Source organism: Oncorhynchus gorbuscha, linkage group LG18, assembly GCF_021184085.1.
Source record: "Oncorhynchus gorbuscha isolate QuinsamMale2020 ecotype Even-year linkage group LG18, OgorEven_v1.0, whole genome shotgun sequence".
NCBI classification, from domain to species: Eukaryota; Metazoa; Chordata; class Actinopteri; order Salmoniformes; family Salmonidae; genus Oncorhynchus; species Oncorhynchus gorbuscha.
This window is the reverse complement of record NC_060190.1, coordinates 56496032-56518949: the sequence shown is the minus strand read 5'-3', so window position 1 is coordinate 56518949 and position 22918 is coordinate 56496032. Positions and strand designations below refer to the sequence as shown.

General features: G+C 41.5%; 2 protein-coding genes and 1 long non-coding RNA gene across 6 annotated transcripts in view; 1 reads left to right on the top strand and 2 right to left on the bottom strand.

Annotated features, from left to right (window-relative positions):
* Window positions 1-9063, bottom strand: part of LOC124004364 (ataxin-7-like) — a 41699-nt gene extending 32636 nt beyond the window's left edge. Inside the window, exons 1-3 of one of the 2 annotated variants that reach the window (XM_046313210.1) lie at window positions 8898-9063; window positions 8643-8784; window positions 394-493 (exon numbers count right to left, since the gene is read on the bottom strand). The gene's annotated coding sequence lies outside the window, so the exon portion shown is untranslated. Of the gene's footprint in view, window positions 1-393; window positions 494-6525; window positions 6878-8642; window positions 8785-8897 lie in introns of those variants that run through there. The other variant, XM_046313209.1, reaches the window with a different exon arrangement.
* Window positions 6548-9523, top strand: LOC124004367. The gene is made up of 3 exons (XR_006833370.1): window positions 6548-7104; window positions 7875-7995; window positions 8231-9523. It is a non-coding gene; the product is annotated as an uncharacterized LOC124004367 (long non-coding RNA).
* Window positions 9524-13274: 3751 nt separating this feature from the next.
* Window positions 13275-22918, bottom strand: LOC124004363 (interferon-induced GTP-binding protein Mx1). Of its 3 annotated transcripts, none has more exons than XM_046313206.1 (12): window positions 22287-22918; window positions 17041-17178; window positions 16680-16834; window positions 16417-16555; window positions 16122-16320; window positions 15906-15984; window positions 15684-15806; window positions 15313-15454; window positions 14979-15137; window positions 14712-14788; window positions 14322-14561; window positions 13275-13976 (listed from the first exon to the last, which is right to left on the bottom strand). In XM_046313206.1, exons 1-12 carry the CDS (start codon window positions 22474-22476, stop codon window positions 13752-13754), a joined length of 1866 nt encoding a protein of 621 aa, XP_046169162.1. In that variant the 5' UTR covers window positions 22477-22918; the 3' UTR covers window positions 13275-13751. The 3 variants fall into 3 exon arrangements, with proteins under 3 accessions (XP_046169162.1, XP_046169164.1, XP_046169163.1); XM_046313208.1 differs by lacking the exon at window positions 22287-22918 and adding an exon at window positions 21645-21739; XM_046313207.1 differs by lacking the exon at window positions 22287-22918 and adding an exon at window positions 17670-17826.

Below are 22918 nucleotides of genomic sequence, written 5' to 3'. Positions count from 1 at the left end.
AGCTCTTTAGGTATCAAACATACCTCCATTACACTTCACCCCACTTTGACCTATTGGGGTCACTGAACTAATGTGACCCACAGGGTTCAAACCCAGGTCTATCGTGCAGCAGAAGAGCGCATTAGCCTACTAAGTCAAAGTCCAACTCTTCAGGACTCAGGCTAGGTTACTCATATGTAAGTTTGGTCATCAAACCACTTCCGTTACACTTATTAATGAAGTATCACTATCTTAGAGATTTTGTAATGCAATGGCAGCTGAAAAACTGCAGTCCTGAGAGAAGAGTCTGACTGCAGCCATGTCTGTAGACTGTGGAGAGAACCTCAAAACTTGAACCAGTGATGGTTAGAATTTCAGTAGAAAAATAGATCATTGTGCTCACTGAACCCTTACCTTGTCAAATGTGGAAAAGGGAACTCAATCGTAACTGGATCAGTAGAACCTCATCAGTTTGGGTGATCGCTGGTCGCCCCACACAAGTTGTGGAAGGAATCTGGGTGAGAGAAAGAGACAGGAGGAAAAATTTGTATCAGCCTCATTGTTTTCCTTGTCTTCATACCGTAATCACGGTTTAGGGAATTACGGGGTTGTTGGTCTGGAAGATAACACCGCCTCGCATTCTCCTGGTGGATCTGGAGCCGCAGCTTTCACGAGCTACTTATGGAGCTCCTCCCGCAGCAGAGTAATCCAATCCAATAAGCACTATCCCTGGTTAACCACTCCAGATCCCTGCAGTTTGCAGCCCAATCATCCCTTTAAAGATTATATTTTTGTTTTAAAGAACTTTAAACCATTGGTTTTACCATTGTAGGCTTCTCATCAATTCAACACAATGTGAATAATGACAACAGTATCACAAAGATAGAGATTATATAGGTGAATATGAAGCCCTTTGAGATGTATTGCCCTGTTTGCTACAGTGACAAAAATGTGGAGGAATTTCTACAACAGGCGTTGGAATGAGCGGATCAAATTGTCTTGTGCCAGAGTTGCATACAGTATAGAGTAGCTTATGCCTAGGCTATCATACAACAAAACTGTTGCTTGCTAATAGAGAGTTGCATTTCAATGAAGCTTAGCTTAATCAAAAGGATGTACACGTTAGAGCTGGGACGATAACAGAATTACCCATACCGAGCACTTCACGCAGGCATTTTTGCTGATATTCATTATGATAAGTAGCCTATACTAGAGAAATGTGAAGTTTGAAATGAAATAAGTTTGATAATATGGGTGACTGTTGCCATCAATTGCCCCATTAACAATCAAACTAGTAGTAGTAGTTAAAGGGTAATAACAAAAAACAGTGGTGCACATTAACGTTAAAAATCATTATCATTATGGCATCAATCCAGGCAATTTATCACAATATGGATTTTTGTCCATATGGTCCAGCTCTAGTACACATCACTAAACACAATAGGCCTAGGCTACATATACCACTGATGCATCATGACTTCAACTAGCCTAGGCCTACAAGGCAACATAATGTAGACTACATTAGAGGACTTAAGCCTAGTTAATGCAAAAGTCACATTTCCAAATTGAACAATTAGCAAGTAATCTACTGAAATTCTGACACCAACAATGTGTCGGTTACTTTATTTACCAATCAGCTAGCATTAGCTGCATTATATGCAAACTAATAGTGAAAGGGTTACTTGTTAATTTGCTAAAACAATTACTAATCAAGAGCATTAGCTAGGTTAAATGTATTATTTGAGTGAACTACATTTGTATTAAAATAATCAAAACGATTTACATAAGCTGATAAAAAAGGATTAGGCCAATTGTATACAAATGTCTTTATGCTACATTTGGTTTTCAGTTACTCAAAATCCAATGCACTTTGGTCATGCAAATGGTTGTTCATATGAATGACAACATTGTGGCACATACACACTCTTGCATGGTTCTTTGGAGGGTATTTCACTGCTCAACACCAATGTTCTCCGCACAAAATACATTTAACATTGTAAAAATAATAAATGCATAGTTTAGACTCCATTGAGACACACCTAGAAGTAACACAATACTTATTTGAATCAAATTTGATTTGTCACATGCGCCAATCACTGGGCTGTACGCACAAACCTCTATTGCTCCTTACGGTCAGATGCCGAGAAGTTGCCATACCAGAAAGTGATGCAACCGATGGTACAGCTGTATAACTTTGAAGATCTGGGGACCCATGCCAAATCTTTTCAGTCTCCCGAGGGGGAAAAGGTGTTGTCGTGCCCTCTTCACGACTGTCTTGGTGTGTTTGGATGATGATAGTTTGTTGGTGATGTGGACACCAAGGAACTTGAAACTCTTGACCCGCTCCACTACAGCCCCCTCAATGTTAACAGGGGCCTGTTTGGCTCTCCTTTTCCTGTAGTCCAATGTGTCTTGCTCACATTGAGGGAGAGGTTGTTGTTCTGGCACCACACTGCCAGGTCTCTGACCTCCTCCCTATAGGCAGTCTCATCATTGGTGATCAGACCTACGACTGTTGTGTCGTCACCAAACTTAATGGTGTTGGAGTCGTGCTTGGCCACACAGATGTGGGTGAGCAGGGAGTACAAGAGGGAACTAAACACGCACCCCTGAGGGGCCCCAGTGTTGAGGATCAGTGTGTCAGATGTGTTGTTGCCTAACCTTACCACCTGGGGGTGGCTCGTCAGAAAGCACAGCATCCAGCTGCAGAGGGAGGTGATTAGTCCCTGGGTCCTTAGCTTAGTGATGAGCTTTGTGGGCACTATGGCGCTGAACACTGAGCTGTAGTCAATGAACAGCATTCTCACATTTGTGTGTTCCTTTTGTCAAGGTGTGAAAGGGTAGTGTGGGGTGCGATTGACATTTAATCATCTGTGGATCTGTTGGGGTGGTATGCGAATTGTAGTGGGTCTAGGGTTTCCGGGATGATGGTGATGATGTGAGCCATGACAAGCCTTTCAAAGCACTTCATGGCTACAGATGTGAGTGCTACAGGCGGTAGTCATTTAAGCAAGTTACCGTTGCTTTCTTGGGCACAGGGACTATGGTGGTCTGCTTGAAACTAGAGGTTGACCGACTAAATAGGGCCGATTTCAAGTTGTTTTCATAACAATTGGAAATCGGTAATTTTGGACACGGATTTCGCTTTTTTTTTATGTACACCTTTATTTAATCTTTATGTAACTAGGCAAGTCAGTTAAGAACACATTCTTATTTTCAATGACAGCCTAGTGGGTTAACTTCCTTGTTCAGGGGCAGAACAACAGATTTTTACCTTGTCAGCTCAGGGATTCAATCTTGCAACCTTTTGGTTAACTAGTACTACGCTCTAACCACCTGCCTCACGAGGAGCCCGCCTGTTACACAAATGCAGTAAGAAACCAAGTTAAGTTAAGCTAGCATTAAAATGAATCAACCATAACCACTAGTTATAACTACACATGGTTGATATTACTAGTTTATCTAGCATGTCCTGCATTGCATATAAATCGATGCAGTGCGCATTCGCGAAAAAGGACTTTCATTGCTCCAACGTGTACCTAACCATAAAATCAATACATAGAAGTATACATTATTAAACCTGCATATTTAGGTAAAAGAAATCCGGGTTAGCAGGCAATATTAACCAAGATAAATTGTGTCACTTCTCGTGTTCATTGCACGCGGTCAGGATATATGCAACAGTTTGGGCCGCCTGGCTCATTGCAAACTAATTTGCCAGAATTTGACGTAATTATGACATAACATTGAAGGTTGTGCAATGTAACAGCAATATTTAGACTTAGGGATGCCACCCGTAAGATAAAATACGGAACGGTTCCGTATTTCACTGAAAGAATAAACGATTTGTTTGAGATTATAGTTTCTGGATTCGACCATATTAATGATTTAAGGCTCGCATTTCTGTGTGTTATTATGTTATAATTAAGTCTATGATTTGATAGAGCAGTCTGACTGAGCGGTGGTAGGCACCAGCAGCCTCGTAAGCATTCATTCAAACAGCACTTGTGCGTTTTGCCAGCAGCTCTGCTGTTTATGACTTCAATCCTATCAACTATCGAGATTAGGCTGGTGTAACGATGTGAAATGGCTAGCTAGTTAGCAGGGTGCACGCTAATAGCGTTTCAAACCTCACTCGCTCTGAGACTTTGAGTGGTTGTTTCCCTTGCTCTGCAAGGGCAGCGGCTTTTGTGGAGCGATGGGTAACGCTGCTTCGAGGGTGGCTGTTGTCGATATGTTCCTGTTTCAAGCCCAGGTAGGAGCGAGGAGAGGTACGGAAGCTATACTGTTACACTGGAAATACTAAAGTGCCTATAAGAACATCCAATAGTCAAAGGTTAATGAAATACAAATGGTATAGAGAAATAGTCCTATAATAACTTTAACCTAAAACTTCTTACCTGGGAATATTGAAGACTCATGTTAAAAGGAACCACCAGCTTTCATATGTTCTCATGTTCTGAGCAAGGTACTTAAACGTTAGCTTTCTTACATGGCACATATTGCACTTTTATTTTCTTCTCCAACACTTTGTTGTTGCATTATTTAAATTAAATTGAACGTTTTTCATTATTTATTTGAGGCTAAATTGATTTTATTTATGTATTATATTAAGTTAAAATAAGTGTTCATTCAGTATTGTTGTAATTGTCATTATTACAAATACATTTTTAAAAATCGGCCAATTAATCGGTATCAGCTTTTTTTTGTTGTCCTCCAATAATCGGTATTGGCGTTAAAATCTTAAAACGGTCTACCTCTTACTTGAAACATGTAGATTTTACACACTCGGTCAGGAAGAGGTTGAAAATATCAGTGAAGACACTTGCCAGTTGGTCCGCACATGCGCCGAGTAGACGTCCTGGTAATCAGTCTGGCCCCACAGCCTTGTGAAAGTAGGTCTTGCTCACATCAGCTACGGAGATCACAGATCACAGATCATCAGCGTGATCACAGTCGTCGAGCCAGCTTTGTGCGCTCATGCACGCTTCAGTGTTGTTTGCTTCAAAGCGAGCATAAAAAGGCATCTGGTAGGCTCGTGTCACTGGGCAGCTCACGGCTGTGCTTCCCTTTGTAGTCTGTAATTATTTGCAAGCCCTGCCACAGCCATCGAGCATCAGAGCTGGGGTAGTAGGATTCAATCTTAGTCCTGTATTGACGCTTTCCTGTTTGATGGTTCGTTGAGGGCATAGCGGGATTTCTCCAAATTAGTAACCCGCTCCTTGAAAAAGTGGCAGCTCTCGCCTTTAGCTCGGTGCGGATGTTGCCTGTAATCCATGGTTTCTTGTTGGGATATGTACATACGGTCACAGTGGGGACGACGTCTTCGATGCACTTATTGATGAAGCCGGTGACTGGTGGTATACTCCTCAATGCCATTGGATGAATCCCGGAACATATTCCAGTCTGTGCTAGTAAAATAGTACTGTAGTCTCTGTGTGGTGTAAAGATGGTCTAGAGTGTTTTTTCTCCTAGACCACCTTTAGGCCGTTATTGTAAATAAGAATTAGTTCTTAACTGACTTGGCTAGTTAAATAAAAATAAAACCTCATTGGGTCTAATGGTGGCCCTGTGTCTTCCGGGATCCTTGGGATGTTCCTCCCATTGAATTTGAAATTTAAAAAGTTTAAGGCACGGTTTCTCAAACTCGGTCTTCAGGGACCACTACACAGCTGATTCAAATAATCATCAAGCTTTGACATGTTAAAAATATATATCTATATGTATTTAACTAGGCAAGTCAGATAATTAAGGACAAAATCTTATTTACAATGACGACCTACCCCAGCCAAACCCTAACAACGTTGGGCCAATTGTGCGCCGCCATATGGGACTCCCATATGGCGGCAGTTTGTGATACAGCCTGGAATTGAACCAGAGTCTCTAGTAACACCTCTACCACCGAGATGCAGTGCCTTAGACCGCTGCGCCACTCGGGAGCCCAAGTGATCATTTGAATCAACTGTGTAGTGTTAAGGCAAAAACCAAAACGTGGGTCCCGAGGACCGAGTTGGGGAAACACTGGATTAAGGTTGGGTTAGGGACGTCCCAAGGATTCCGAGTAGCACTGACCATCTCTCGCTCCCGCAAGAGTAGGCCGTCAAAGACTATATAAAGACGAGATGTTTTGACTAAGATGAAAACGTGTCAGTTTATCACTTTTACGAGGTTGGCGTAATAACATGTTCAACTACTTAATACATTGTCTCGAATATAGCTAGTGCCTTTAGATTTCGGGAAAAATAAACTAAGGACATTTTTTTCTCTCAGTTTTTCACTCATAAACTTCTCAAACACCAAACCCCGGCATGGTCTGCTTGGTGTTTCGCAAGCGTTCCCGGAAGTCTCGCGATGTTGCGTCTCTGGTTTAGAAACTCTGTGCCCATAACACCAAACTAGATAATTTCGCAGTCAATCGAGGAGTGGCTAGCTAGCTATCATTAGCGCTAACTCAAGTAAGCTAGCTTGCTGGCCAGCCATATCTTCCAATGAACCTGGCAGAAGTCATTAACAGGCGACATAGAAACATGATGAATTTGCACTTACCAAGGTCCTGGACGTTGGGGATGCAAATGTGACGGCAGACAGATACAAATCTGTTGAATGTGGCGGATATTAAAGTATGGAGATCGTGCAGAAAGAACGAATGCAATGCTCACTGACTGTGGAGGTCTTTACCAGGTGCTTCCATGTCTGTTTACCAAACTGCATTCTGGGATGCAGACGTCACATTTTTTTTACAGTCTATACTTCACGCACGCACGTCGCTGCCGTGCCAGCTAACTGTTTTACCCGTTCTTTTATTCCACAATGGGTTTCAAAGAGCTGAAACTGGTAGCATTTGGTGTCTTGTCATAGGGGCCAAGTAACCATTTTCAGCAAAACACATGCATCGTGATCGAAGAGGAGTAGTTTCACGAGATTCTCATGCTGTCAAAATTAACACGAGCTGGTCTTTTGACCAATCCGTGCCCTTTTTTCCCCAGAGGCGGGGTATTTCCAGTAGGGCTGGGGTGCGTTCAGTCAGAGATACTTTTAAGGAGATGGGAAACTCCATTGGAATTGTATTAACGTCCTTGAATACGTTGCCCATACAGCATCAATGGGCCGCGCGGTGCATTATGGGTGAGTATAGTACAGCGCTAGCACCACAGAGTTTCTAAACCCAAAGACGCAACACTGCGAGACTTCCGGGAACATTTTGACCATGGAGACCAGGTCAGGGTTTGGGGTTTGAGAAATCAACGAGGGAAGTGAACATTTTCTTCCTTAGCTGTTAATTTTCTCGACATCTAATGGCACAACCTAGATTTGAGACAATGTCTTAGGTAGTTGAGGATGTTAAAAACAACTTTATATTGAATGAGTGGGTTTGAGTTGATAGCCTGTACATGCGCAGTTCGACGCAAAACGACCGGTAGAGCTGAGGACGTATTTATGCGCATGCGCTTAGCTAACCAACGTCGCCATGACATCGCCTACAATCGTGACTCGGGATTTCCATTGGAGAAGCAGTTTCTGCCTATCTTTATACCGAACTCTTTGATAGTACTACCACATAAATGAAGAAAGGATAGGGACAACTGTGCCAAAAATCTCTTCTCCAGCAGGTGGTGGTGTTTTGTTTCTTTCGCTCACTAAGCGATGAGTTTTTGTATGGAGGTCAATGAGAGAGTTGAATTTGGTGCTCTAAAAATGTAATGGCTTATTTTCTATGTGAGGTTTATTTGATCAAATATACGTTTTGTAATGCTTAGGTTGTTACGAGTGTACTGGTGTAAGGGCAAAAACCAAAATGTGTACCCAGGGAGGGCCCCAGGACCCCTTCTGGGAAACCCTCCTCTAGGAGGTGGTCAAAGTGCTCATTGGTAACGTTGCTTACTTATCCATTACAGGCAAAGATATTTGGAAACGTCTTCTCATTGATGGAGATGGAGCTGGAGACGACCAAAGTATCAATGTTCTTTTGAAGAACTTTACTAAATGGTGCAATTCAACTGGGTTTCCTGAAGAAGGGTACGTGTGACTACTCTGCCCTGTGTGATAAACCGTTGTTGCTACTAGCTAACTAGCTACCGCCAATCATTGCCTATTGTAGCTACATCAAAACCAGGAGAGATTGATTTGACTAATGAAACATTTTCTCTTGGTCTTGACAAGCCTATATATGGCTAATACTGTTTCATTCAAGTTTACATGACAGTTGATGTAAACTATCTTAATGTAAAATTATAATTATTCCTCTTTGCAGATTTACACAGTACCAGAGGATTTTGGGTATATAGGCATAATGTCAATTCTCAATGGGGAAGACTTTGCTGGTGTATGACATGAACCTCTGGGAAATGGAAAACTATGAGAAAATATACACTGACATAAGTGAGAGAAATGAGACTGGCGTGTCAGTCCATTACACTACATTCTACTGTCAACCCATACTTTAGTCAAAACGTGGAGTCACACGTATGATATACCATTTTCTAGCTCGGAGTCGCTACTTTTATCCAATGTTATAAACACCATTTCAAATTTTGCTACATAAGACTGAATCGAGCCGGTCGGTCACATATACTATATCTGATATCTCCTTCACATTTACATTTACATTTAAGTCATTTAGCAGACGCTCTTATCCAGAGCGACTTACAAATTGGTGCATTCACCTTATGACATCCAGTGGAACAGCTTCTTGACTGCTGGTTCCTCCAGTTGTTTGATCTGGTCTTTCACCATCACCTCAAAGGTCTTGTAGTTGATGAACCCTGGCAGCTCCCTTCCACGGTACGTCTTCTCATAATCAGCTAACTGCAATTTACAAAAGGATGTCATTGTGTTGCATTACACTAAATAAGCAAGTGTGTGAGCCTTCCATGTCAAATAAAAATTATCAATGCAAATAGCAATTCCTTGTTATCTACCTCGCCCAAATTAGCCATTGTTTTCGATGGGTGCATGAAAATGGTTTTCTCCAGTGCGATCCAGGTGTAACTTCCATTTCCCAAACCCTGTTCTGCGTAGAGAAGACATTGAGATGAACTACGCTCTTCAGCTCCTCCCCAGTGCTCAGGTTGATGGCATCCTGGGTGAATGCAGTCACTTTCTGAGATATAGAAAGAGACGTTATTAGATACATGGGAGGGATATGTGTAGATGTGTAAAGAGAAACAGCTATGGATAAGATTTCAACAGCTTTCAAATTCTTTCCTGAATTGACAAATTTAGCTAACAAAGGATCAAATGGCTGTTGTGAGTTTGGGTTAAGGGTCAAGGTCAGAGCAGAGTTAAAGAGTGGGTAATTAAATAATCTGGGGGTTATAGGTTGGGGGACTCACATCGATCATGAACTACAGCCTCGGGTCTGGTACCATATTTCTCCAGCTCGGCGTGTGTCTCTGCAAGTGGCTATTTTAGCATGTCAATCTTAGTGGGGCAACAACAACAAAAAACATTTGGGGGTGTAAAGCGACTACACAACACTAAACAATACATTGCACTATAACGGTGACAAATGGTGCCCACAAACTGTTAAGGCCTACATAAAGCTGTCCCAACACCTTGCCACTGCCATACCTGGCTATCAGTGGAGCCTTGTCTGGCAGTGAAACAGTTCATTTGTCACGCCCTGACCTTAGAGATCCTTTTAATTCTCTATTTGGTTAGGTCAGGGTGTGACTAGGGTGGGCAATCTATGTTTTCTATTTCTTTGTTGGCCGGGTATGGTTCCCAATAATGAGGCAGCTGTCTATCGTTGTCTCTGATTGAGGATCATACTTAGGCAGCCTTTTTCCACCTGTAGTTTGTGGGATCTTGTTTTTGGTACTGTGCTGTTTAGCCCTACTAGACGTTATGTTTAGTTTTGTATTTATTATTATTTTTTGGCGTTCATGTAATAAATTAAAATGTACGCCTTCCACGCTGCACTTTGGTCCGATCCTTCCATCAACGAACGTAACATAATTTAGCCTCATTTACTGCCTTTAATTTTAACTAGGCAAGTCAGTTAGGAAGATATGGCTAAACAAATATGGTTTCTACTGACAATTCAGATGTACAAGCTATGGCGTAAGGGGACAACAAGCGGATCAGAGGCAATCCATAATAACTCACTCATTAAAGTCAACACAAGTCCACATGGTTTATAAGCACCATTACACAAGAGTTTGCTTCATAATATTTCAGAACAACACAATGAGATGCAACAAATCTATTTTTTCTGTCAATGAAGTTTAGATTTTTTTGAGAGCAAAACGTCATTGACAGAACTTTATTTCATTCCCATTGTAGGTTAGCCCCTCCTGTTGTGTGGCTGTGATTGGTGTGAAGCAAAATCCAACCTGGCTTCCCTTGACACTTTCTCTTGGTGCGCAAGGACCATTCACAGTAAAACTGCAAAAAGACTAGAAATCATGGTGAATGACAATCTAATACAGGATGCTGTCGAAATAGCAATAGCCTTCAATTCCTACTTTGTTGACTCTGTCAGGGTACTGACACAGAACCCCTCCACTGGTTTCTTTGGCTCAGTGCTAGTGAAGGATACTTAACCTGTCTTCATCATAAGGAAGGTTTCTGAGTCAGAGGTGAACAAGGTGATTAGATCACTAAAGAACTCTAAAGCCAAAGATTTGTTTGAGCTGGACTCGACCTTTCTTAAAAACCACAATTAAAACCACAATTACACAATTGGCCCCATTACTAAGGTAACTAAACATAATAACGGCCATCTTTAAACCAGGTGACCCTGCTGACATGAGTAACTACAGGCCCATTAGTATACTACTTGTGGTTGCGAATGTTGCTGAAAAGTGTGTAGCAGAGTAACTGATTGCCCACCTCAACAACAGCCCTTTCACATTACACTCCATGCAGTTTATCTTCAGAGCATACGACTCCACAGAAACGGCCAACTGCTTTCTTCTGGTAGATGTGAAGTCCAAGACTAACAAAGACGGTGTTGTTGGGGCTTTATTTCTAGACCTAAGGAAAGCTTTTGATACTGTTAACCATGAGGTACTCGTCACAAAATTCAACTTTGTATGCAGATATACTCTACAGTACTGTTCAAAAGTTTGGGGTCACTTAGAAATGTCCTTGTTTTTGAAAGAAAAACACATTTTTGTCCATTAAAATAACATCACATTGATAAGAAATATAGTGTAGAGATTGTTAATGTTGTAAATTACTATTGTAGCTGGAAACAGCTGATTTTTAATGGAACATCTACATTGGCGTACAGAGGCCCATTATCAGCAACCATCACTCCTGTGTTCCAATGGCACGTTGTGTTAGCTAATCCAAGTTACCAATTTTACAAGGCTAATTGATCATTAGAAAACACCTTTGCAATTATGTTAGCACAGGTGAAAACTGTTGTTCTGTTTAAAGCAGCAATAAAACTGGCCTTCTTTAAAACTAGTTGAGTATCTGGAGCATCAGCATTTGTGGGTTCGATTACAGGCTCAAAATGGCCAGAAACAAATAACTTTCTTCTGAAACTCGTCAGTCTATTCTTGTTCTGAGACATGAAGGATATTCCATGCAGGAAATTTCCAAGAAACTAAAGATCTCGTACAACGCTGTGTACTACTCCTTTCACAGAACAGCGCAAACTGGATCTAACCAGAATAGAAAAAGGAGTGGGAGGCCCCGGTGCACAACTGAGAAAGAGAACAAGTACATTAGAGTGTCTAGTTTGAGAAACAGACGCCTCACAAGTCCTCAACTGGCAGCTTCATTAAATAGTACCCGCAAAACACCAGTCTCAACGTCAACAGTGAAGCTGCGACTCCTGGATGCTGGCCTTCTAGGCAGAGTTCCTCTGTCCAGTATCTGTGTTATTTTGCCCATCTTAATCTTTTATTTTTATTGGCCAGTCAGATGTGGCTTTTTCTTTGCCCCACCTCTGGATTACCGACCTCTGCCTGAGCCTGCCTGCCGTCCTGTTTCTTTGCCCCTGTTGCTGTAATAAACGTTGTTACTTAGATTATGGTCTGGTTCTGGGTCTTACCTTGATTCCTGATACATCCATGCTTCACGGTGGGAACCAGAGAGCACAGATCATCTATTCACCTACTCTGCATCTCACAAAGACAGAGGTTGGAACCAAAAATCTCTCATTTGGACTCCACAGACCAAAGGACAGATTTACACCAGTCTAATGTCCATTTCTCCTGTTTCTTGGCCCAATCAAGTGTCTTCTTCTTATTGCTGTCCTTTAGTAGTGGTTTCTTTGCAGCAATTTGACCATGAAGGCCTGATTTACGCAGTCTCCTCTAAACAGTTGATGTTGAGATGTGTCTGTTACTTGAATTCTGTGAAGCATTTATTTGGGCTGCAATATGAGGCTGGTAACTCTAATGAATTTATCCTCTGCAGCAGAGGTAACTCTGGGTCTACCTTTCCTGTGGAGGTCCTCATGAGAGCCAGTTACATCATAGCGTTTGATGGGTTTTGCGACTGCACTTGAAGAAACTTGAAAAGTTCTTGAAATGTTCCATATTTACTGACCTTCATGTCTTAAAGTAATGATGGACTGTCTCTTTGCTTTTTTGAGCTGTTCTTGCCAAAATGGAGACTTGGTATTTTACCAAATAGGGCTATCTTCTGTATACCAGCCCTACCTTGTCACAACACAACTGATTGGCTCCAAGAAAGAAAAAAAATCCACAATTGAAGTTTTAAAGCACACCTGTTGATTGAAATGCATTCCATTGTTATTTCATAGTTATGGTGTATTCACTACAATGTAGAAAATAGTACAAATAAAAAAAAACATGTACAGTCTGGTACTGTACATGTGTATTGCAGTTTTGAGGAGAGCATTTCGCTACGTTTGCTTCCTGTATTCAGGGCATGTGACCAATAAACTTTGATTTGATTTGATGACAGCCAGGGACTAATTTTGAAAATGTACTGGGCAGGGGCGCAGCCTTGGGTGGGCCTCCACCCACTGGGGAGCCAGTCCGTCAATCAGAATGTGTTTTTTTCCGCACAAAAGAGCTTTATTACAGACAGAAACACTCCTCAGCACTCGACTCATTTTCCTTTAATGGGTACAAAACAGCCGTTGTCATTCCTGAAATCGTATCTTACACGGTATGTTTCACTTTCATTTCTTCATTGAAAGTTAGTGCGAGGGGTGAGTCATGGCGTCATTCCTAGGCTAGACCAGTAGATGGACCTGTTTCACCATAACATTTCTACTTCAGATTGAGAGGTCTCATCTAGAGTGCAATAAAATTTGATAGTTCAACATGTTGTTTTTTTCTTCACACATTTTTTATTTGTCTTAAATATTTTTAAAGAAATTATAATAAATATACAACTTGGTTTAACATAGATAAACCCTAATTGTGAGGCCATTAGTTGATGCTCAGTGGTCCACAGGCCCACCATCCAGACATGATAAAAAGGAGACACAATAACAATAAAATGTATGTCAGCAGAAATATAGACCACAAGTTATACATTGCCTTTCAATAAAATGATTGCACTTCCTTCTCTGTTCCCAAATGTTATCAGGCAGGTTCCCACTCCACCTGGTAGACTAGCTGCTTGCGTTCGTCAGACATTTGAGATTAATATTCAACAAAAAAGGATAACAAAGGACTTGATTGCATAGTACCTTCTATTACATTTACTATGCAATGAACTGAGATCACAGAATATATAGGCAAAACCCCACTGCAACACACCTGTAGGTCTACTTCCATTGACCAATCCATCTGGCATTAGTCAAGACCATCCTAAATGTTAACAAGCAGCTGTCCATACTAGAACTCCACTAGGTAGCTGTGTGCCTTCATCAGGCGTTTGAGCTTGCTCTGCAGTGCAGCCCTCTTGCTGCCGATGTCGAAGTCCTCCTTCAGCAGCTGCTCGATGTTGTCCTTCTCCTGCAGAGTCTGAAGCATCTCCCTCTGCAGCTGGGAAGCAAACTCCTGCAGCACCAGGTAGCGGATCACCATGGGAATCTGATCAGCCAGACGCTGACTGGATATCTGGCAAAGATAAAGAGACAGACAAGACAAAACACCTATTAATAAAATAGATAGATATAGTGGTCTACCATCACTTTTGTCTCATTCAAGTTGTAGTCCCCTCACAATGGTTGGTTCACACACACTCTGAATTGTATAATGTTATAGCACATTTACATGCAATATTATATTCTAGCTTTCAGGGAATTGGTGAAGAAATTAGTTTAAGAATCAGCAGTTCCATTCAATCTCTGAGTTAGTGCCCTCTTATCCCTAGTCTGAAGAGCTGGTGGAAATACAGGTAGGTTCTTGTTTAGGGTTCTTGTTTAGGCCAGCATCTAAGATAGTGATTTACACAGTGCTTACCCAGTAATAGGACTTGAGGTGCAGAATCATCTCCTGTAGGGTGGCATGGTTGTCTGTGCTAAAGATCGTACTCCTTATCTCAGTTAAGAGTTGGTCTTCGTCCTCCTCCCTCTTCCTCTCACACAGACTGTGGCTGTAGGTGCTGTCCTGTGTGTACACTATTAGCTCCATCTTGAACTGAGTCCTCAACATGGACTCAGCTGTAGACTCATTCACCTGCTTAATGGCCTCAATCTTTGTCTGTAGTTAACAAAATACAACTCAGTCAATCAACAGGAGATAAATATAGTTGGTGCATGTCAGCCATCTCATTCACATACAGTTTGATGACCAACTGTGGGAATATCAGGGATAAATGGTGACATTAATATTGCATGGTGTGAGATAAACCTTCGCTGATTTCAGGAGGTTAGGAAATCCAGTGAAGCTGCTCTGAGCCAGCAGTAAGAACACCTTCCTAACGGCATCTAGAGAAGGGAAGAAACACCATAACATCACTCTGACACGGGACTCACAGATAGATTACATTCTTGGATGGAAAATATACATAAAGCATCTTGGCTTTACAGTTTGGCAAATAGGGCCCCCATATCAAATACAATCACAAACTGGGTTTCAGTATATGTATAAAATAAAATGATCAAACATCTACTATACCTGAAATCTCCTTCAGTTTCTTGACTGCTGGTTCCTCCAGTTGTTTGATCTGGTCTTTCACCATCACCTCAAAGGTCTTGTAGTTGATGAACCCTGGGAGCTCCCTTCCACGGTACGTCTTCTCATAATCAGCCACTTCTCCCTCAATCCTCTGGTTAACTGCAATATACAAAGGATGTCACTGTTGCATTACATTAAATAAGCACGTGTATAAGCCTTCCATGTTGAATACAAATTTGGTACAGAAATCTCAATTCACATAGCTATTATTTGTTATCTAGCACGCTGAAATGAGCCATTGTTTTCGATGGGTGTGTGATAATAGTTCACTCACAGTTTTCTCCAGAGCGATCCAGGTGTAACTTCCATTTCCCAAACTCTTTTCTGAGTGTGGAGAAGACGTTGAGACGAACTCCGCTTTTCAGCTCCTCCCCAGTGCTCAGGTTGATGGCATCTTGGGTGAATGCAGTCACTTTCTGGGACACAGAAAAATAAGTTGTTGGATACATGGAGAGGGATAGACGGATAGAAATAGAAAAAGCTATGGATATAAAATATTATCAACTTTCAAATTATTTCCAGAATTTTCCAATTTTGCTAACAATGACTAACATGACTGCTGTGAGTTTGGGTCAAGAGTCAAAGCCAAAGCAGAGTGAAAAAGACTAACTAAATAATCTGGGGACTGCAGGCTGGGGGACTCACATCAATTAGGAAATACAGCCTCTCTGCCGAGTCCTCAGGTGGCCCGGTACCATATCTTTCCAGCTCGGCATGTGTCTCTGCCAGCTTTGCCTCAATCTGCTCTTCTAGACGAGGCAGGGATTTCTAAAGGGCACAATGCAGAGTCATGGCTTATGGCAACAGTCACTCAGTAACAAATGTATAGGATTTTGTGCAGTGAAATGTAATGGAAGAAGAATTTACCTCGATATGATGCACCAATTCAATAGTTAATTTCTCTGCCAGTTTAGGGATGGTGGCATGGCCCTCATCATAAAGTGTGCTGCACAAATGAAAGGATTTTTTTTTTCTCACAACTTCACAGTTTGGTTATCACACAGGTACAAACTTTATTTAAAAATCTATAAAATAGATCGTATTGTATAAAATCTGAGGGACACATCAGCCTAGAGGACCAACCTGAGATGAGCGTGGTCTTTGAAGAAAGCCTTCTCCCTCTCTGTGGCCTCGGTCAGTGAGACACGCTCCATGATCTCTTTCTGTCCCCTGCACTTGACTATCATGTAGCCCTTTTTCAGGTGGATAACCTCATTATGAACTATGTCCACCACCGTCTCCTCTGTGCCTTTGTCTACCAGGTCAGGCTTGGTCAGGATGCCTGTTCAATGGGAAACACCCACAAGTCTAACTCCATAAAGTCAACACAAGTCAACATGGTCCATAATAGTTGAGTAAATAATAAAAGGGGGATTACCTAATGTCCTTTCCCCTTCAGGGTCCACCTCTTGTGCCATCTGCAAAGCTTCTGTGGTTGCAATGTCAACGTTGCATGGCACAACCACCAAGTTAATTGTTTCTTGCTTCATGATGAACTTCCGTATCAGTCTCTTAATCTGAAAATGTTGAACATTATTATACATAACATGTTGTGGGGGGACTTGGTTTCTGTTCTAAAACTGGGGTTAAAAATGCACAGTGTTTTCCCACTAACATTGTGGGTGGGGTGGAAGGGTGTACCTGTTCACCAATGTTCTCAGGTTGACCTTTGACAGCTACCCGGGCGATGCCTGGCAGGTCGATGAGTGTGAGGTCTGGGACGTCAGGGGAGCCAATCTCTAGGCTGATGAGGTCATCACTGATACCCACCCCCACACCTGCCATTTCATCCTGGGCTGGAGGGGGGGGAATAAGAATACAGAACACCGTTGCTAGAAACAACCAGGGTTCCAACAGCACAATAGTAAAGTGGATCAAGTTATCTTTTTTTTGCCATTTAGGTATTTAATACTTATGGGTGTGCTCTCTTATGGAGTAGAGAACATAGATAAGACTTTAGAGACTTTCATCTTTGCTATGATCAGCAGACCAATGACCACACCTTCACGAATTTTCTTCTCCACATCAGAGGGGTCCTCAATCTCCTCCTCATGGTCTTGGTAGCTGATTTTTCCATGCCATTCTTCTCCTTCTTTCTTCCTCTTCATCTTCAGCTCGAGAGGGCATCGTGTTACAATACCTGTCAGAGTTGACAGAGGAGGAGGAATTAGAGAGAGTGGGATCAAATGAAACTGAACAAAAGCCCATACATCAACTAAAGCAACCAAAAATAAATTACTTTTAATGAAAATTAAATTGACCAATGCTTAATTACCAAGTGAAATTAGAGATCAAATGATAATCAAATCAATATAGGCAATATAGGCTTCTTCAATCTATTTGAGACTGATATTGATAAATAAACAAGGCTACAGTAAACATGTCATCCCCCACAAATGATGCAACCATACAGATATGAACTCTGTTTAGGGTAAGGGTTTGGGTTAGGTGGTCAAGTGGCATCTCTAACAATGAAAATAAATGTCTTCAAAAATGGAAAGCAGTTAGCCTCGGTACCAGTATCTTTAGGTAATCCACTCCCTGTTCTCCAATGTCATGCACTGAGGCATAATAAGAATTAGAGACTGCCTCCACGATGACCAAGCTTTGTTTTCAATGTAATCTACTCACATTCACTTTTTCGTGGTTGCTGCCATCTTTCTTACTGGGATTAAGAAGCCTGCGCACTAGCACTCAGTGCACACTGAACAGACAGCATTATCGAGCAAACATTCTCCAGCAACTCTGTCAGATCATATGGACAGCTAAACAAGCCGACCAGCACTTCCCCGGGCTAGCTGGGATCATGATCTCAGAGCATGAATATAAAATGTTCATATCCTAATAACCACTTTAGTCATCGTTGCTGCGCGCCCTGCACCCTGTATGCACTGAGTGCTAGTGCGCATGTGATGTTGGTCCTTATAAACTGGATTCAACCCGGGTATAGAGGGTCCATGAATCTGCCTATGCGAACATGAATAGATTACCTTGAAAACAACAAGCGGACGCAGTCTCCGGTTCTTATTATACCTCAGTGGAGGAGGCAAGATCAGTGGGACCAATGATGTGTATAAACCCACAATGACTGACAGAGGGTGCTGTATTGATGTTACCACGCAGCCATCTTGCTACTTCTCCTCCATGTTAAAAAAAGATTTAGGAAACTATATAAATGTATTTATTCATGGCTACATTCATTTATTCTATTACAGACACCTTAATGTATACTTTAAGTTATATTATGTGAGATAAACATACACATCTATTTATATGTTTTGCTCACATAATATAATTTAAAAGTTTGAAGGTCAGTCAATCCAGATAATTTCAAGATCTTTGAAAGTTTCTTCAAGTGCAGTCACAAAAACCATCAAGCGCTATAATGAAATTGGCTCTCATGAGGCAATTTAAAGACCCATAGTTACCTCTGCTGCAGAGGATAAATTCATTAGAAATTGCAGGCCAAATAAATGCTTCGCAGAGTTCAAGTAACAGACACATCTCAACATCAACTGTTCAGAGGAGCCTGTGTGGAACAGGCCTTCATGGTCGAATTGCTGCAAAGAAACCACTACTTAAGGACACAAATAAAAAGAAGGGCCAAGAAACACGAGCAATGGACATTAGACCGGTGGAAATCTGTCTCTTGGTCTGAAAAGTCAAATTTTGAGACACAGAGTAGGCGAACGGATGACCTCCGCATATGTGGTTCCCACCGTGAAGCATGGAGGAAGAGGTGTGATGGTCCTTTGCTAGTGACAATGTCTGCGATTTATTTAGAATTCAAGGCACACTTAACCAGCCTGGCTACCACAGCATTCTGCAGCGATACGCCATCCCATCTGTTTTGCGCTTAGTAGGACTATCATTTGTTTTTCAACAGGAAAATGACCCAACACACCTCCAGGCTGTGTAAGGGCTATTTGAACAAGAAGGAGAGTGATGGAGTGCTGCATTAGAAGACCTGGCCTCCACAATCACCCTACCTCAACCCAATTGAGATGGTTTTGGATGAGTTGGACCGCAGAGTGAAGGAAAAGCAGCCAACAAGTGCTCAGCATATGTGGGAACTCCTTCAAGACTGTTGGAAAAGTATTACAGTTGAAGCTGGTTGAGAGAATGCCACGAGTGTGCAAAGCTGTCATCAAGGCAAAGGGTGGCTACTTTCATTTGGATCTCAAATATATTTTGATTTGTTTAACACTCTTTTGGTTACTACATGATTCCGTATGTGTGATTTCATAGTTTTGATGTCTTCACTATTATTCTACAATGTTGAAAATAGTAGAAAGTAAGAAAAATCCTTGAATGAGTAGGTGTGTCCAAACTTCTGACTGGTACTCTATTATTGATTTTTTTTACTAATGCTACGGTCCCGCTACTATTGTTTTTTTAATTAAACATGTAATTGAAATACTGGAAATACTGTAGAATTCCATTCATTCCTATGGAGGAGTGCCAATTTGGCTGACTGACCAGTGGCTTCAAGCCTCTCAATGGCCAATAGGCTACATGGCATCAGCAATCCAAAGTTTATATACATCATTGGGTGGGACCATTTTCAATTTGTATTTATTATGGACCCAATGTGACCAGCAAAATTAAGGCAGTTACTTCTAGCTAAGAGGACAGATATGCGTGTGAACAATGGGTGCGACTCCAAAATAAAGTTTTTATTTTATTTTTAAGTTGCCGGGATGTCATGTGTCCTACTTATCAGTATACTCCTAACAATCTATGCACACACAAAAAATATATTCAACCAAATAAGCCACACTTACTGAATAAGCCATTCCATTTTTGTTAACCACATTTCAACACTTTCTCATTGACCTCTATATTAAAACGCCACCTGCTGGAGAAGTCAGATATGGATCGCCATTTGGGTCTTTGTGTGTCAAAAAATATAATGTAGCACTGTCAAAGCTGTACAAAAAAGTTTGCAAACAAGCAAACACCGGCCACTAACAATGTGTTTACAATACCACGTTGGGTAATAAAGTATCATTTGTTCGAGCGCAACTTCTGGAGTAGCTAGCTTTATCTTGGTATTACCTAATGTTAGCTAGCACCAATACAACCAGCCTGAAAACAATGACCAGTAGAAACTGTAGTAATTTCCATTATTCTTAGCAATGGTTTAAGAATCCTTGTGTAAGTATTAGCTAGGTTGCCACTTGTTCGCCTATTGAAACTGAACTCCAGTTCATGAAAAATAAATAGCTATCCAGCTACTTAACCCTGTTATAAGCCGCCAGCTAGCTAGCTTCATCTGGCTATTCAGCTTCATCTGGCTATTCAGCTTCATCTGGCTATTCAGCTTCATCTGGCTATTCAGCTTCATCTGGCTATTCAGCTTCATCTGGCTATTCAGCTTCATCTGGCTATTCAGCTTCATCTGGCTATTCAGCTTCATCTGGCTATTCAGCATCATCTGGCTCGACCAGACCGGGTTATGTGTTGTGAAGGTAGCCACAATAAGGATTAGGCACAATAGTGGAATTTGCGGATTGCCTTCAAAATAAAAGTATGTCATTGACAGTGATGCAAATTGTTATATTCTGTTAATTACTGATGTCCCATTTAAGGATGGAGCACCCTTGGTCATGCAGTGTTGTTCTATGTTATTCTGGTACTAACTCGTTTGAGTAAATGTGAAGCTCCAGTTCAATTGCTTGTATTCCGAGTCTTTCTTATTACATAAATAAGTACTAAGTGTTAAGACACTACACAAATTAATACAAATAGTATAATTATGCCATATTTTTATTTTGAAGGCTAACCGCAAAGTCCACTATTGTGGCCAATCCTTAATTGAGGCTAGCTTCACATAGATGGGTCCGATGGGTCAAATAAGAACTGTTTTAAAAATTAGGGTTATTTGAGATGACACCTTTTTGTTTTACGTAGTGATTACACTATCACTCGTATTTCATATGTCACAACATTTCATCGATACGTATGCTACATTGCTGGTAAAATTGTCTCGCGCACCTACAGTGCTGGTCATAAAAAAACTAGCTAGCTCATGGATGCAAACAATGTTCTTCCTCCAAAACATAGCAAAACGACATCTGTTTCAGTAGCTATGTAGCATACGTATCGATGAAGCTCTTCTTGTTCAAGCCCTTAACAACAACAACTCTGCTAAAGATGATAACCTGTTTGCATCTGTTCATTTATTGGCTGTCCAGTATCAAGACGACCTGTCCCGAGAGCTTCCTATAAGGTTCATCACTTTCCGTAACGTGTTGAGGCCGGTGGGTACACACTCAATTCTTTATTGCTGTGACTTGCTTGCTAGTTGAGATTTCTGATCTTCACTCAAGTTATCGGTTTAGCCTACATTTCACTGATCTTAGTAGCAGAAAGCATTTTTTTATCTGTGTCCTTCAAGGCAGCTGTCAATGATCACGTTAGGCTGCGTTTCACTTTTTTTTTATGGTGGTTTGATCGCAGGGGAGGAACTAATACTGTCTGCAGTTTTCGGTTTGGCTATTTGTTTCAAGTGTATTAGTCTATAAATACATTTCTTTGACACAATTCGTCATCTCTCCCATGTGTTATTCGACTAGTAGTTGTTCCGAAATTGTTATTGCTTACCTACATTTGACTCCCTCTATGTTTATGTGGCCGATGTGAAATGGCTAGCTAGTTAGTGGTGGTGCACGCTAAGTGTTTCAGTCGGTGACGTCACTCGCTCTGAGACCGATAAGAAATTGTTCCCCTTGCTCTGTGGAGCAATGGATAAAGATGATTCGTGAGTGACTGGTTGATGTGTGGAGAGGGTCCCTGGTTCGAGCCCAGGTTGGGGCTCATTTACATTTACAACACCGCATGACTAATGTTACAGAACTCCGCCCAGTTTCCCTGATGTTGCTACGGCAATCAAACTGTTAAATATGTCGCTTCTACTAAGATTGTTTTCTCTTCAAAAACTAAGAAGAATTAGGCTAAGTAAGCTCCACTCATTGCACTGTCGTCTGGCGCCATCTTAGCCTTGATCACGGCATTTATTCAAGGACATACCATATACTTTCAATCAGTAATATATTTTTTAGTCACATTCCTGAAGCACAAGAACGTAGCTTCCTAGTACATAATGTTATTAGTGACTTTTTGGAGTGTTACTGTATAAATGATTTATTAAATACATTTTTTAAAACGCATCGATAAGCTGAGGCTGCTGGGGTGTCAGGTACGCCAGTGCGTCTATCCATGAGTCCAGGTCTAATTATCACTCACCACTACCCCTTGGCAAAGCCACCCCAGACAGCGCCTCCAACACGGAGCTCTTCCCCGAACTCTGGTCCCCTATCACGGCGATGGCTGGCAGCGCAAGGTCCTTCTCTACGCCAAGGGAGCGCAGGGAGTCGATGAGGTCGATACATGGCCGCACCTTCTCTTCGTAATGTTGGTTCAGCGTATTATTCATGGTGTATTATTATTTAGTGATACAACTTAAATAAAAAGCTAGATTTTCTGCTATCTGATGCCCACTGCGGATGTTGAAAGGTTATGAAATGATTGGCAATGCATATATTTCAAAAGTAGTCTATTCCCTCCTCAAGCTCCAGTCCCTTCTCCGAGAGGGAGAGTTTTTACTCTCGACTCGTTTTTATAACAATCGGTTGTGTAAAACGGAGGGAGTATCATTCCTGGGAATCGAATCTTACACGGTATGTTTCACTTTCATGTCTCAATTGAAAGTTAGTGCTGAAGCTGGATGCTGCCATGGGATGGGGTAAGGCTATATTAGGGCAGGGTTCCCCAACAACGTCGCCTATGGGCACAAACCCACCGTCGCTGGACCAGACAGGACTGGCAAAAAGTGCTCTTCACCGACGAGTCGCGGTTTTGTCTCACCAGGGGTGATG

What these genes read in the sequence shown, in the direction of transcription:
- LOC124004363 (XM_046313206.1), bottom strand. Translation starts at nt 22,476, where the DNA reads ATGAATAATACGCTGAACCAACATTACGAAGAGAAGGTGCGGCCATGT. An exon ending in GGCTTTGCCAAGGGGTAGTG is followed by an intron (nt 17,179 to 22,286) that starts GTGAGTGATAAT and finishes CAACTCTGACAG; the next exon opens with GTATTGTAACACGATGCCCT. An exon ending in AAAGACCACGCTCATCTCAG is followed by an intron (nt 15,985 to 16,121) that starts GTTGGTCCTCTA and finishes TCATTTGTGCAG; the next exon opens with CACACTTTATGATGAGGGCC.